The sequence below is a fragment of the Sceloporus occidentalis genome, unplaced genomic scaffold, assembly GCF_023333645.1.
Source record: "Sceloporus occidentalis isolate IW3139 unplaced genomic scaffold, rSceOcc1.0.p SCAF_17, whole genome shotgun sequence".
Taxonomy (NCBI): domain Eukaryota; kingdom Metazoa; phylum Chordata; class Lepidosauria; order Squamata; family Phrynosomatidae; genus Sceloporus; species Sceloporus occidentalis.
Window position 1 is genome coordinate 14,530,286 of NW_028316997.1, and position 17,403 is coordinate 14,547,688.

The 17,403-nt window shown below is 37.7% G+C and overlaps 1 protein-coding gene across 1 annotated transcript in view; it reads right to left on the reverse strand.

The window, feature by feature from the left end:
• Positions 1-1,664: 1,664 nt before the first annotated feature.
• Positions 1,665-17,403, reverse strand: part of LOC149302872 (ATP-binding cassette sub-family D member 2-like) — a 31,486-nt gene continuing 15,747 nt past the window's right edge. The window contains exons 5-10 of the mRNA XM_089482067.1: positions 17,134-17,228; positions 15,330-15,475; positions 10,169-10,314; positions 2,812-2,896; positions 2,512-2,637; positions 1,665-1,875 (exon numbers count right to left, since the gene is read on the reverse strand). Coding sequence (XP_089338193.1) covers positions 1,665-1,875; positions 2,512-2,637; positions 2,812-2,896; positions 10,169-10,314; positions 15,330-15,475; positions 17,134-17,228 — 809 coding nt within the window. The remainder of the gene's footprint in view (positions 1,876-2,511; positions 2,638-2,811; positions 2,897-10,168; positions 10,315-15,329; positions 15,476-17,133; positions 17,229-17,403) is intronic.

Sequence of the window (17,403 nt, forward strand, 5' to 3'; positions counted from 1 at the left end):
AAGCGCACGGTTTGCAGAAAAGTCACATTCCTGATTATAGTTTCCGTGCCGGTAGTTAGAAAACATTTTTTGGAACACGTTTGGTAAACAACATGTGCTACTGTGGTGTGCTTTGGGGAATACATCATTTTACTTAATTTTAGCTTGAGCAGATGATTTACATTAAATGGTTTGGATTCAGCATTGACACAGTGCAAACATTACAATAAACAATTATTAAGTCTTCATCTCAGGGGCTCTCTTTCCATTCAAACAGATTAAAAACATCTTTCTAAATTAAAGTTATATAATTTCCAAGAGTCTCTATGTTTATATTTGAGTATCAATTCTTTCCATGCAATGGAAATGTACTTTTATGGCATTCAGATTTAACATGGGCTGCTCACTTTACTTTTTTAATCTTGATTGGCCATGTTGTAGTGTATAGGCAATAACTTTATACATGCTGCTGCAAGCCTCCAAATTTTGCTATAAATATTCTGAATATGTAGCTCAGCATCATTCAGTATACTTTTATCATCTGTGACCATATCTTTAGTGTGCATCTTTTTGTCTTACAGCATGATTTTACACTTAATTTGACGACATGTCTAAAATCTAGACTGCAGAAAACAAGAACTCACTAAAAACTTACTCATGAGAAGGTAATTCAGCTTCCGTGGTGCAGATGCCAAAAAAACATTCTCCAACTGCTCAAATGTATTTACAAACATGCAAATCTTGTAATTACAGCCCAATGAGCATGGTTTCCGCATACCTACCACTGCGCTTCTAATAAGATCAAAGGAAACATCAAAGTGACATTGGTGCCCATTGTTGCCACAGCAGAAGTTCATTACAGCCCATTTGGTACAGCCCATAGTGTGGATGGTTTTATGTCTGCTGATATTTGAATATTGGAATGAAAGTGAAAATGTTTAGCTAACTTCACAGAAATGGCCGTGAATGTGGTGGTGTAATTTGTGTATAATTTAGCACAGGAGTAGCGTAATGGCTTCTTTGTTAGGCTGTAGTCCACTTGTTGGCATTGAAAGGGTTAATCTGTAACTGATACACTTTTTGCACATGCATTGTATTTGTTATTTAGTGTTAAGTCAGCATGTTAAATCACAACTGATGCCTTTTCAACCATAACTTATGGTTATGGTTTAGATGGGCAATTGAATCATACCCAAGCCATCATCTCTATAATTCTGGAATTTAAATATTTTATAATCCAATGCAATGATTAAAAAAACAGGTATCTCGCAGCTAGAAAGAGTAATAATATTTAATAATATTAAATCTAATCCCTATTTTTTTTTCTTAAATCCCAAATATAACTTAAATATAAAAACTTAAATAGTGAATGTCCTAAATCACAGGCTATGAAAAAGCTTCTTCGAACCCCTGTTTGGTACACATTGGAATTCACTATGAAATAACATATGAACAGTTTGTATATCAATATTATCATGGAGGGTCATTTTCCAGTATAGATATTAAATCCTTTGATGCAGTAACAAATGTTAACATTAGTAACATTATTCTGTTTTTATATATTGCAAACCAGATCGCATTTATCAACTCCTTCATGCAGTGTGTTCATTAGCACATCCTAATCTCTGAGCTGATTACTTTGTTATTTAAATAAAATGGAACGGTCATTGACACATTAAAATAATTTACTCATCGTCATGGATCGTTTTAAGCACTGAATCTTCTCCTAGGATTTTACACAGTTCATTTAAGCGCTGCTGCATTTTAGGAATCCCAGCTAGCTGTGATTCCAGTCTTTGCTTTTCTTCACTTAAAGAGAGACGTGTGGCAGTATCCAGTTCTTCAAAGCGCCAGCCTCCTTCTCCATCAAACTGTAGCAAGTGCGTGTGATACTTCCTGGATACACATTTAAAAAAGACTTTTAAAAACCACAGACAACTTAATTTGATTTTCTTCTAAATAATGGATGACTATTGTATTGCGGAATGCCTGTATCAACCACAATAATTAGACACCGTTAGCTCAAAGGTACCTTCATCAGGCAACTTTGTTTGCTTCATTCAATGCTATTTTTCTCTCAATCATTTTGCCAGACTAATGCAGGCAGCAAGACTGGATGTACTTATGCTTTTGTAACAGTGCCAAAGGGGGTTGGCATTATGATCTAATATGCTTCCATTGACTTCTCCCCTGGTGTACTGAACCCCACCAGAAGTTATCTGTGGCATACTAGCGTTCCAGGTGGTCTAACGTAATGGGTAGAGTCCAGAAGGTCTGCAGAGTACTCCGCAAAGAAACACTATGCAGATAACAAAGAAACTAGTGGAATTTATTGAAGCTTTCTTGACCTTTAAAGGAACATTTATATAAAATAAATATATAAAACACATAAGAAGCTGAGGGTGACCAGCTTCTTTGGCCACCAATCCAATTTATAATGTTACCTAACCAGTGTGTATTTTTAAGCACCCTTGATTGTCCTAGAGCCTCCACAATTATTATGATTCTACATTTGTCAAAAATGACTATTACCATAGTGATGGTCGGTGCGTTATCGAAAGAAGACTAATCCCAGCATTTTTGGCAGCTTGAAATATTTTTCCTTCCACATCGATACTCACTGCGCTTGTGCATTCATCTAGCAACGCATATTGTGGCCTTTTTGGATATAAAAACAATAAAAGAAAACATTAAGGATGTCAACTACCAGAAAAAGCTGTCATTCAATGTTACCATTTCAAATTCAGTGTGAACTGAAACCATCCCCAGCAACCTTAAGCATAACATTTTATAGCTATACACAGCTCTTAAATTCAAACATAATATGCCTACCTATGATAAAACATGCGTGCCATACCCATCCGCTGCTTTTCGCCTCCTGACAGAACATCTTTCCAGTCCATAATTGCATCCCATCCTGGAAGCATAGCACATAAATGCAACATTTGAAATAAAATCAGTCTTTATAGTGAGCTGATAACACCTTAAATGGACGTCAACTGACTTTTCTATAATGAATATTGGTTATTGGTTATTGGTTATGCTCAATATAATGAATATTGAGCATTGGTTACTGCTACTGGACAGATATCTGATGCTGTCCTGTCTGCCACAAGGGAAACACATTTATCCTTAATTAATGACGGTTTGTTTTTCTGCTACTTCCCTACTTAATACTAGCTATTCCACTGGCTTTACCACTTCTATTTTCATTATCCTATTACATGCCCACCTAACTTAACCAATTCCTTTCTTCTCATTGCATGCATAAAAAATCAGGTACATTTGTTTCTGCCACTCTATATTCTCCCTTCAACCAATCAGCTATTCAGATGTGTAGGGGTAGTATAAAATGTATAAACTAAAACATTGTGTGTTGTGTATAGATGTGCACAGGCACTGTGCAAATTATATGCATAGGCCCCTGGGATAAGCTCTCAAATCTAGAGGAGGCCCAGTATTAATATTGGAAAAGTTTATGGTAAACCATAGTCACTACAAAACTATATATGTAAAGTGAGAGGGACTAATGCTAATCTTAACATACCCAACATATCTGCATTGCTTGAAAACCGTATACTTCAATATACACAATATAAATGTTTTGGGTTTACGGTATTTATTGCACCTATGTCTAGAACAGCCTTGTGTAAATCCCATCAATGTCAAAATCCTCCACTTTTTTAACCCCTAGTATGTCCATACGCTTTTTCACCTTTTTCAATGTACCTGGGGGTGGAGCGGAGGGAGGGGTTAGAATAGTCAATAGGGATAGGCTTCATAGGGAAAAAAACCATACACCTCTAAATTGTATGCTTACTAATGCCAGAAGTCTGACCAATAAAACTGACGAACTGGAGTTAATAATGTCTGAAGAAAACTATGACATAGTGGGTATAACAGAGACATGGTTGGATGATAGCTATGACTGGGCGGTTAACATACAGGGTTATAGTCTATTCAGGAAGGATCGAAAAAAAGGAAAAGGGGGAGGAGTTTGCCTTTATGTAAAGTCCAGCCTAAAGGCCACACTGCGGGAGAATATATGTGAGGGAAATGATAATGTGGAGTCATTATGGGTAGAAATATATGGAAAGAAAAATAATAAAATACTGATCGGGGTTTGCTATAAGCCACCAAATATAATGGAAGCAGCAGAAGATCAATTATTAAAGCAAATAAACAAGGCAGCAAATAACAATGAGGTGGTTATTATGGGGGACTTTAACTATCCCGACATAAACTGGGAAACAGAGACCTGTGAATCTCATAAAGGAAACCGGTTTCTGACTATAAGTAAGGATAATTATCTGTCCCAAATGGTACAGGACCCGACCAGAGGGGGCGCCCTACTGGACTTAATATTAACCAACAGACCTGACAGAGTAACTAATGTGCAGGTCAGGGGGCATCTAGGAAATAGTGATCACAATATGATACATTATAACTTGTCCTTCAATAAGGGAACTCTTAGAGGAGCCACAAGAACCATGAACTTTAGGAAGGCAAAGTTTGATCAACTAAGAGAAGCCCTTAACACTGTAAATTGGGAAAATGTCCTCAAAAACAAGAGTACAGACACTCAATGGGAGATTTTTAAGGATATCTTAAATTCTCACTGTGAAAGGTACATACCGTATGGGTATAAAAGAGTCAGGAACAAGAGAAAACCAATGTGGATAAATAAAAATGTAAAGGGGGTAATAAATGGCAAAAAAAGGCATTTAAGCTACTAAAACAGGAAGGCAGTGAGGAAGCACTAAAAAGCTATCGGGAAAAAAATAAAATATGTAAAAATCAGATAAAAGCAGCAAAAGTGGAGACAGAAAGACTCATTGCCAAAGAGAGTAAGACAAACCCCAAAATGTTCTTTAACTATATAAATAGTAAAAAGGTTAAAAATGAAAGCGTTGGCCCCTTAAAAAGTAATGAGGGAGAAGTTATAGACGGGGATCAGGAAAAAGCTAATCTATTAAATATATTCTTCTCTGCTGTATTCACAGAGGAAAATGAAATGCCAGGTAATATACAGCAGGATGAGATAACTGCCCCAGTACATGTCGCCTGTCTAACCCAGGAAGAAGTGCAGTGCCGCCTAAAAAAAATCAAAATAGACAAATCACCAGGTCCAGATGGCATTCACCCCCGCGTTCTAAGGGAGTTAAGTAATGTAATAGACAGACCCCTATTTCTAATATTCAAGGACTCTATAGTGACAGGGTCTGTTCCCCAGGACTGGCACATAGCAAATGTTGTGCCAATATTCAAAAAGGGGACAAAAAGTGACCCGGGGAATTATAGGCCTGTTAGTTTAACTTCTGTTGTGTGTAAACTGTTTGAGGGTTTCCTAAGAGATGCTATTTTGGAGTATCTCAATGAAAATAAGTGTATGACTCCATATCAGCATGGGTTTACAAGGGATCGGTCCTGTCAAACTAACCTGATCAGCTTTTATGAGGAGGTGAGCTCAAGACTGGATCGGGGTGAATCGCTGGATGTCGTATATCTTAATTTTTCCAAAGCATTTGATACGGTGCCACATAAAAGGCTGGTACATAAAATGAGAATGCTTGGGCTGGGGGAGAATGTGTGTATGTGGGTAAGTAACTGGCTCAGTGATAGGAAACAGAGGGTGGTTATTAATGGTACATACTCTGAGTGGGTTACTGTTGCTAGTGGGGTACCACAGGGGTCAGTTTTGGGTCCTATTCTTTTTAATATATTTATTAATGACCTTGTAGAGGGATTGTATAGTAAAGTATCAATCTTTGCAGACGATACTAAGCTCTGTAACGTGGTTAACACAATAGAGGACAGTGCACGATTACAAATGGATCTGCATAGGTTGGAGGCTTGGGCTGGGATGTGGCAGATGAGGTTCAACACAGATAAATGTAAGGTTATGCACATGGGGAAGAAAAATCCAGGCTGGGAATATGTATTAAATGGGAAAACACTGGGGACGACTGACATGGAAAAGGACTTAGGAGTTTTAGTTAACAGTAAATTTACCTGTAGCGACCAGTGTCAGGCAGCTGCTGCTAAGGCAAATAAAATCATGGGGTGCATCAAAAGGGGCATAGATGCCCACGACAAGGAAATAATTCTACCACTGTACAAGTCACTAGTCAGACCACACATGGAATACTGTGTACAGTACTGGGCACCAGTGTACAAGAAAGATATAGTGGAGCTGGAGAGGGTTCAAAGACGGGCAACCAGAGTAATAAGGGGAATGGGAGGACTACAGTACCCAGAAAGATTATCAGAATTAGGGTTATTTAGTTTGGAAAAAAGACGGCTTAGGGGGGATTTAATAACTATGTATAAATATATAAGGGGACAGTACAGAGATCACTCCCAGGACCTATTTATACCCAGGACTGTATCTATAACAAGGGGACATCCTCTACGGTTGGAGGAAAGAAGGTTTCTACACCAGCACAGACGGGGGTTCTTTACAGTAAGAGCGGTGAGATTATGGAACTCTCTGCCAGAGGAAGTGGTTATGGCAAACTCAATAAAAGAGTTCAAAAGGAGCCTGGACGTGTTTCTTGAAAGCAATAATATTACAAGTTATGGATATTAGATTAATAGGGACAGAACGTTGATCCAGGGATTTATTCTGATTGCCATATTTGGAGTCGGGAAGGAATTTTCCCCCTGGTATGGGGCAATTGGCATCTGCTTCATAAGGGTTTTTTTTTGCCTTCCTCTGGATCAACACAGTAGGGACACAATATGTATATAGGTTGAACTTGATGGACTTTGGTCTTTTTTCAACCTTATGAACTATGTTACTATGTTACCTTTCAGCAAGTCTCATGTATTCAAATTTGAGACCATTTTTTACATTGGGATATTTACATTGTTTTTGTGATTTGTTAAAAAGCCTTGGCGTAAACCCAAGACCAAGGTCTGTTAATCCTATTCAACTTTTTAAAACTGCCCAGAGAGGATTCTACAGTAGTGAAGGCCACCAGGAAATCTACTATCCCTTTGGAAGATGTAGCACATTGCTGAGGGAGCCATCAGGAGGGCCTTTGAGTCAGCAGTGGCTGCCTTCTGACCTAGAATAGCTGCTGCCTCTGTGGTTAGTAAATATCTTGCTTCAGAAGGCTGTGGAGGGTGTGACCTTGAGACCCATTACTGAGGATATTGGCAGATACTTGACAGATATCAGAACTGCAGTAGCATTTCTTTGCAATTCAGCTATTTAGGTAATTTATATGATGGCCAAAACATCTGCCCTCACAATAGTAGCATATAGAACCTTCTGGCTTAAGCCCTGAGATGATGCAGGTTTTAAGAACCATCTCTGTGGGATAACCTTTTCAGCATAAGGACTTGTTTGGTGCACTTTTGGAGACATCATTTGGTTGCCCAGCATCCAAAATGTATTCCTTTCGTGCCTTCAAAAAACAAGACTTACACATTTTCTAGATCCTACAGAGAAAACCCTACAGTTCGAGGGCACACTCTGCCAGAGGCTGTGCTAAGGGAGACCAGCCTGTCTGGGCAACCACTCTGACACCAAAATTCCTGTAGGAGGGATATTTCTTCAATTTGGTTTAGCCTGAGAAAACATCACATCAGATTGATGGGTGCTTCATGTTATCTGAACAGGACTGCTACTTCAGAAGTCTCATTTTTTGTTTTCTGTTTGTGTCATCTGCGGGCTCTAGGAAGGCCAAGAAGGTATACAGAAGTTTGGCAAAAGGATTTCAGAGTAAATAGTCTATTCTGATAGTTTTCCCTGTGTATCCTCCAGCCAGGGCCATATTAAGGAGCTTGGGACCCTGGAGCACAAAAAGTACCCCTCTTTTCTTACACTCAACTACTTTTCAGCATGAATAAAACATATACATATAAAATAAAATAAAAAAAATTTATTGCAGATTCCTCTACATTCCGTCATTACATCACACCCAGTTATCTGTGCTGCTCTAGGTCTGACCTAGGACAGCGCCTCCAGCCAGAGCCGGCCTTAGGCGTTGTGGCGCCCTGTGCGGACTACTCCTCTGGCGCCCAACTACCCCCCCTCAAACTACACCTCCCCTCTGCCCCTTCAAACTACACCCCCCCCCTCTGCCCCTTCAAACTACACCCCCCCCCTCTGCCCCTTCAAACTACACCCCCCCTCTGCCCCTTCAAACTACACCCCCCTCTGCCCCTTCAAACTACACCCCCCCCTCTGCCCCTTCAAACTACACCCCCCCTCTGCCCCTTCAAACTACACCCTACACTTACCTTGTTGCCGGAGTCCTGCGGTGAGAGCGGGAGGCATCCGTCTTCTCGCTCTGCTGCGGTGCCGGCATTTCATGTTGAGCGCCGGAATAGCCCGGTGCTCAACATGAGATGCCGGCACCGCGACGGAGTCACGGAGAGTGAGGGGCGTCGAGCGGTTGCTGAGAACTTCACGAGCAACCGCTCGGCGCCCCTGCCCGGGACTTAGATTAAAGCATCGTTTTGGGTTTTTTTAACTTTATTTAACATGATGTTAAATAAAGTTTAAAAAAAAGCAAACAAAAAAACCCGATGTTTTAATTTAAGTCCCGGGCAGGCGCCCCTGCTACCATGGCGCCCTGTGCGGTCGCACACCCCTAAGGCCGGCCCTGCCTCCAGCCACCCCCTCCTCCCCTGGTTCTGCGCTGCATTAAAAGATGCACCGTTTCTTTAAGACACAGAGTGCCGAGATATGACTTCATATGCCGGTGCACCATGTCTTAGAGGAGCACAGCACCTTCTAACGCAGTCTATGAAAGCAGTGCTGAATTGGCATGGCGTCCATGGTGGAACTGGGCCAGTAGGGGAGATCAAAGATCTCCCCAGTAACTGGCTCATTGAGCAGCAGGATACCAGGGAACTGATCACCCAAGAGGTTGATCTGACCCCCAGTTTGGCAGCAAAGGGCACTGCCAACCCTCTGGACCTACAGCCCTAGGCGAAAATACATCACTGATTACGCCCTGTTCATATTAAGCATTGGCGTTGAGTTCTAAGATATTGTCCCATCTAATGTAAGGCATTGTCATTGTGTTCCAACCATCTTTCAAAGTAAAATAGGCACTGTGCATGTGAAGTCAACAAACTGCTACTCTGTTGTGCCATTAGCCAGGACTGGTGGCAAGTGAAATAACTCCTTGTCGAGACTTTCTCATTCATATCTGTTTAACCGGCAAAATATATGTTGTATGCTTAGGCTTAAGCTTGTCTAAACAGGCCTCAAGTTGCAATCAGCCATTTCACTTCAAAGCACTTCTTTGCTGTCTGGGTCCTGCCGTCCACTCATTAGCCGGGTACAAGCTCCTGTGCAGCCCATGAATGTGCACACAAGCCCATTTAACATGGAAGGAAAGGAAAGGGAGGGTTACAAAGCAAGGAAAGAAGATGGAGGCTGAACAGGCAACCTGAAAATACTCTGGGATCTAAAATTCTCCCACCCTTACAATTGGTGTGCAGATGGACACTAGGAGATAGGCGCTGGCTCTGCACTGAATTAATCAGGTAATATACATACCTGCTGCAGAGCCTGACAGTCCCCGAAAGGAACTCACAGGCAGCACAGTTCAAGATATCAGTGGAGCAGCTCAGGTTACTACAAATCAGATACGTTTACTACAGCATGGGACCATGGAGCTATTGCTCCATTTCCCTGTTGGTAAAGGAAGGGGCAAGTTTTCATAGGTATGTTCCTGTTCTACATGGTGGAGGGTGTATATATCTCATGGTCAGTGCTGTCAGGTGATACACGAGTAGAAATGTACTGTGCTCCATTTGATGTTTATAACCTAATAGTATCAAACCACAATTACCAGTTTTATCCATTTTTCTAACGTACCTAAATTGTGTGTCAGTTTGCTTTTTCCTTCAGAGAATGTCTACCCTATCACAGATATCAAAGCTTTTTATAACTACATAACTTTTAACAATAATTTTACTTAATAATCTTATCTTTAATTGATGGTTTTACATTTGTATTCACTGTCACTGATTGCATAGAGTCCGCTTGAAGCCTTTTTATATACAGGCTACAACATTTTGATTTTTTTCCTCTTCACTTTAATGAATTTTCTCTGGTTATTATTTTTTCAATGTTATTAGATTGTTCTGATTAACCTGACAAGTAAATTATACAGTCACAGCCTCACTTTAAAGAAAACATTGTATGATGTTAGTAGGCACATACCTCCTTCTCTTTGAACTATGTGATTAAGGTGTACAATATCAAGTATGCGTTCCAGGTCACGGTCCTGATAGCTTTTTTCATGCATGTCATCCATTGAGTCTGGATAAATGACCTGATCTCTTAAGGTCCCAATGGACATATATGGCCTGCAAAAAACATTAACCTACATCAAGAACAAAATCATATAAAAATGATAGTACATAAAATGATCAGGTCAATATAACAAACATTTAGACTTAGACTAAGGACCTATGGGGTTGATTCAATGACTAAACTGTTACTTACCACCAATGGGTAACATAGTAGAGTAACATGCTATAATCGCTTAACCTTATGTATATGATTAGCAAGCAACGTTCAGAATTTCCTCACAACAAACATGATTGTCAACCACAACAACAAAGCAAATCTCTGGGCAGCCAAGTCAGATAAAATTAATTGAACAATGAAGTTCAATTAAGTTAAACTGGCCATTAGTATGGGTCCAGATACCCTTTAAATGAAACATAAAAGACAAATCCATCCTATACATATACACTTAAAATCAAACACAATCAAACACATTATCATCACATTCATGTAACTGCTGTCTGGCATACATATGTGAATAGTACATGTGTAAATGATGTCCATGTAGTTTAATGCAAAAATGTGAATTAATAGCAATATTAATATCACATAATACCATTGTAATTTAAATCCAGAAGAAGGCAAACAAAAATGTATTGTGATTTATTTGGATTTTGCTAAAGCATATCTACTGGAAGTCGTTGGTCTATTTTTTTTGCTCATATTATTATAACATAAATGTATAACTGCAAAGGACATCTGGATAAGTAATGAAAAGGTGTATTAAGACAAATAAGAATACATTGCTTAATATGATGTGAATGCAAGTAGTGGTGCCTAGTGGTCTTCAATTTCATATTTTGAATTTTATGTGGGTCTGGGTTAGCATGGAATTTAAAACCTTTTTTTTTTTTTTTTACTTTGTCAAAATAACCTTTTGTAGGGTTAGGTAGACGGTCTGTCAATCCCTATTGATGAAAGCAGTCTTGTAATTTACATAAATACATTTGTAGTAAAGTGTGCAATAAAAAAAGTTTTTGATTAAGGGAATACTTAACAAGACAACCAGAGTTAAATTATTAAATTATATGCATGTGCAAAATATAAATTAAGTTTTAGCTGGCAATGAAAGGGTTATTTTATTGTATTTAGACGCTGCACATGCGATGCGTGTTAAAGCACCTAAGTAATAATTAATTTAGTTAGACAAACAAAATATATGATTTTTCTACTGACTCCATTGAATCACTTAAGTGCATATGATCCTATTGGCTATCACTGTAGCATTTTTTGTGGTCCTTGTCTAGACTCTCCCCCTGTGAATTTTATTTTAGACAGGTCAGCCATGTTCATTAAAACCATTATTATTATTATTATTATTATTTCTGGGTTTTTTGTATAGGTATAGCAAATTAAGTACAATAGAATAGTCTGAGACTGCAATGTGCATATACACCTAAGCCTCCCTACAATATGTTTTAATGTTCTTAATTTTACTACTTTGGAAATGGGGAAAAATGGAAGCATTTTTTGTACCATAAAATCATTCTGTTGCAGAATGATATTTTATATTGTATAAAAAATACAAACCATCACATTATTCACTATAGACACTTTGGTTACAGCGTGAATATTTGACAGCAAACAAAATCATATTAAGTTTAGATCTACACATTTAATGTATCACATTTTAAAGCCGATCAGTATGCACAAAATAAAGTGTAAAGTTATGTTTCCTAACGTTAAGTATTAATTTATAGATTAATATACAGTTAGAAATTAGCACATAAGAAAAGTTATCCTTGTGTTAAGTAAATGTCTACTATTATGTGGCTTAGGTGGCTATTTGTTGCAGACATGGTCACACCGACAACAGTCTATTGGAAATGAAATATTATTAGAACAAGCCAAGGGTCTTAATCCCATTACCGTAAAGCAGATTAGAGTGTCTAAAGACAAAAGCTGTATTCACTAAGGTTTCAGCATAAACATATATACAGAAGTGTTGATACATCTAGGTGAAAACCAAATGATACAAGGAATGGAGAAGAGAGTTTGTGATTAAGATGTTCAGGCAGAACATGCCAGAAACTAATCTCCATGTATACTTAGAATTTTATGAAGATTTACATTTTATAACTCTTGTGGACATTATTTTCGATACAGCAGTCAAGTGAGCCGGTTCACTCTTATGTTGATGGGTATGATGCCTAATGCATTTGGACCTAATTCCATGGAGAAGAGACAGAAGCGTCACAACCAAACCCCCCCCCCCCCCATGTTTTCTCCAAGTGTGCCTTGTGAGTGAGACTTTATTAAGTCAATCCCATTATACTGCTTTGCTGGGTGAGTTACAACGACTTGAGAGCAGATGTTAACCACAGATGGAGCTGCTTGTTAGACCAGTTACTGTTCTGTGCATTTTAAACACTACTATTATGTGGAGCGTTATACAGAACAGTCATGGATGCTTAGTACATTGGTGTGATGCAAAATTGTCCGCGTACTATATGCTAGGAGCATATACTAATGCTCCTAGTTCATTAAAGTGAAATCAGATTTGCGAATATGCCAGCAGATTAAAACAATAGCCCCCCCCCCCCAAAAACCAAACAGTGTTAATCCTCAAAATACTGGATTTTTTAGGTGGTGGGCATGTAGCCCCTATGGTATTTACATAAGCAGACAAGGCTGTTTGAACACAAGATAGATGGCAGATGGAACAGTTATGAATATCATCTGCTAAAATGATTAGTATTTCAATCCAGATTTATTAATAGGAAGAAATAACAGAATCCTCTGATGGCCAAACCAGCAGTGAAAGATTATGCTTTATCTGCGAGTTTGATGCTGAAACTTGTTAGAATGCTTTTATAAAAATATCTATTTTTAACAAAATGATATGATGGCTAGTTAAAACATCTTAGCTATATTACTGTTGTATTGATCAAATTTCTTAATCAACTATATATCTCATTAGCACAGAAATTGTATTTGTGCTTGTATAAGCAATTTAAGAAGCAATCACATTGCATTTTGAGGTGGGGGTAAGCCTTTTGCTTCATTGATCGCTGTCTTTTTCTCTTCATACTGAACAGTTTTGTGAATTCTGCTTGGTAGCTGCCTCTTAACATCAATCATTCATGACTGGTGGGTATTTCCACGTCTGGGCACACTACACTATGGTCACTAAAGCATGCATTCATCGCTTTCAATAAGGAACCCTTCTGTGTTATTGTGCTTGCACATGACAAAAGAAAGGGATACGGCACAAAGCATAGTGTTTCCACAGCATTACTACGAGAAAAAATGGGAGGGCTTCAATATTCTAGCCTAAAATACTATTAAAGTAAATCTAGGCATGTCTGTTCCTTTTAAATGCAATGTTTAAAATCTTGTTATATAAAAAATAAGTAAGTAAATACTAAAAGTAAATAACTTTTGGGGATAAGCCAATCAGATCTATATTGTGTTCAGAAACAAGGTCTTACTTAAATAGTTTGCTCATTAATGCAGTCTCTGCAATAGTTCTATGTTGTTGCAAAAGATTTAGTCACAGTATCCAAGTAAATGAATTAATTGAGAGGTGTAATGTGCATTTACAAATAAAGATCTTACTCTGAGCCTTTTACTATCTGTCAAAGCAGTGTGCTGAAATTGTATTTGCGGTGGATATAATGGCTGCAAACTATCATATAAATGATTATATAACTGTAAAGTGTAATATTGGTAATATATATGTAGCATGTTGCTGCTCTGCATCTGTAATGTTAAATCACAAGCACCACAGTTACAGAACGGTGATTTGGTGCATGGATGGATTGCAGACCTGGATCTCAATGTGTACATTCCTGGCTTGGGCTATCTCAGTGACTCCATCTCTTATACTCAATATATTATGTACAGCCCAGGACCCCTCGGATACAGTAGGTGGGACCCTATCGTCGTTTTAATAAATGGAATATAAACTAGTGAGTAATACTCCATATACAGTACACATATACATATATCTAGCAAAGTTTGACTGAATGATTTTATTAATTAGTAGTCTAATTTGGTGTATTCAATGTAAGAATCCCTAATAAAAGTTTTATTTGATCTATTCTCTTCTTGTCTTGTAATATATTTGCATTCAATTTTCCTGATTAGCAGTATTTACCATTCCTAAAATGGACATGTGTTAAATTCTCTCCACCACAACTGTTGGTCTTCCAAAATGATATATTACATAAGTCTGCTAGTATTAAAAGGTTTTGGTAAAAAGACAGGTCTATATTTTAATCTTGGATTTCGGATTGTGTTGTAGAATGCAGAGTATGATTTGTTAGCATAAACAATGCACTGCATGGGACACAAGATAGAGTAAGGGAAACCAGGATTTCAAGCAAAGATATATAGGCTGGCACGTTTAGGTAATTTGAGGTAAAGTACAGAAATAGAAAGCACACTCAAAAAAGAGCAGGTGGCAGGCAGGCTAAATTATTCAAGGCTGATGGGAGCTCACACAGTACTAAAAGAAAGCCAAAGGTCGGGCACTGGGAACTCAGGACAGGACAGATTAACACAGACAGGGGCCAGAATTAAGATGGCTAGGGCGAGAGTAAGAAGACAACGGAGTGGAGTAGAATTGGCTAGGCACAGGATTGAAGAAAAAGAGGTAGCAAAAAATGAGTGTCCCGCTTTTTTTTTTCTAGAAACCTATTATATGCCCTATGACTTATCCAATTATTCAATATGCAACATAAATAAATAGTTTAGCAATCAAAAGTAAGTTTAGCCTCAAATGAAAGTGTATGTGTGTGTGTATACATATATTTTGTGAGTGTATGTTCACTTTGACAAAGATATACTAATACAGCAGGTATATGAGCCTTCTTATAATGGTTGTTTGCATTGTGTTGCAGAGAATGCAGAGTGGTAATGGTCCTGTTGATCTTTGCTATAAGCTGATGCACCATATCTTGATGAACCTCACAATATCCCTGTTTGAAATAACTTATTTTGTCATATTTCTGTAATGTATAAAAAAGTTTGCCAGTGGGTATTCCTATGTCTACAATAAATGAAACAGTACATTTCATGGAATCCATACCTTTGTGGAATATAGAACATCTTTTCAGGAGGTGGCTTATAGAGGACACCTTCATAAACAGGCCACAGACCTCCCAATATTCTAAAGAGAGAGCTTTTTCCACATCCATTGGGGCCTGTAATTAGAAGGTGCATTCCTTCCTTTACCTAAGGGGGGAGGAAATAATTTTAACATGGGCTCAAAAGCCAGCATACCTGAAAACGTAAAGTGTTTGCATATTCAATGTTACATTGAATTATGAGTCATTAATTTAATGATTAGCCGTTATTTGCTTCTAAACCGTGCCAAAGTCTGTTGATTTATCTATTAGTCAGCATCTGCAAACAAACAAAATGCAATTAAAAATGACATTTTCCGATTTATGTGAAAGCAGCTCTGTAATTGGAAAACAGCATGTTTAACGAACATTTCAAGGTAGCTCCTTCAGAGGTTGGCTGGGCAATTCAAAAGGATATCTAAACATACAAGTGTTGTTCTATTCCATGGATTATCCATATTTTTTTAAAACTAGTTGGTAAGGTGACCAAAAAAATGATATTTAATTAACACATCAAACTAAACTCTAATTACTCAATGTTTTAACAGAAAGGAGTAACTGTAGTTTCTCCACTCCTAAATGCTAATTATATGTAAATGTTTCCTAATTACAAGTCATTATATGTAGACAACCTCTAATTAATTGCAAAATGAATAATGACTGGGGAGAATCTTTTCTACAAATAGACATGGTTTTCTGTGTTAAACTGAATGTAAAGATCAAGATCTTACCCGAAGATAGTTTATTTTGAAATGAAGAAATAACTTTCTGGGGGAAAAGGTATATATTGACCATAAGTATGACATGATGGTATTGTTTATAAGCAAACTAGGTTGCAGTGTACTTATTTGTTTAGTTTTACAATTTAAAATACTGCAGATTTATCTAACGTTGAGGGACACAGCATACTGAAATTGAGTTTTCGTCATGGTAAACGCTATGCCAAATGCCAGCATTTTGTTTTATTTCATATAAATGTAATGTTTATTCCTTTTGCTCACATTGATATACATAACACTCCTGCCACTGGAATCTATTAAAGGAGGGGAATTGGGAAAAACGCAGAGAAATACAGAAGAAAACAATGTTAGATATGCAATCTACTGCCTTAAGATCATCAATGAGTCTACTTAACCTTTGAGTGATATAATACACACAAAGAAAAAGTGGCTGCAGCACCAAACCCAAAGTATTCCACTTATGATCACACACCAGAAAAGTTCACCACTTTAATGTCAATATTAGCAAGTGGCTTAACACATACTAGCTGATGTGACCGGAATTTTAAAAGATGGGAAAAAGAGGGTTCAAGGAGTTCTGTGACATTTAATGTGATTTTTGAAACTCAATGAGCAAAAAAGAGTTGAGGTTTCAGGGTTCACAGCCCACCGTAAATATAACATTAATGTTTGCAGATACTTCAGTACTAAATGATGGGGTGCATTTCACATGCTGTACACAGGGGTAAACCCCTATATTTTCAATTGTGTAGACATTTTTCAAGGACCTTGAGACTTAACATTTTTAGAAAGATGCTACCACAGATGAAAAGTTCTACTTGACCTCTATTCCCTTAGGATTATCTGTTCTAGAACTAAGTCTATACAAGTACTAGAGAAAAGACTGTCCAACGTTTGGTAGGTTATAAATATATCTGCATTCTTGATATTACAACTAGTGAACCATCTACTGTTCTTTTGGAGCAGTCCTTGCACGCAGTTGTATATTTGTTCATATGCAATTGGTCCTACAATATGTATATCTTACTTTAATGTTCAGCTTGGAAACCACCACGTCTCCATTGGGGGTAATGATAGGGACATTTTCACAGATGATTCCATGATCAACATCTATTACGTTACCTGTAAAGAGAAATTTTATGAAAATGAATGTGTACCTCCTGCATAACCAATTACATTATTGGTTATATTATTTTATATTACATTACATTATATTATTATATTACATTATTATATTACAGTATTGGTTATATTTAATTACAGTATTGGTTATATTTAAATCCCTGCCAATGCCAAT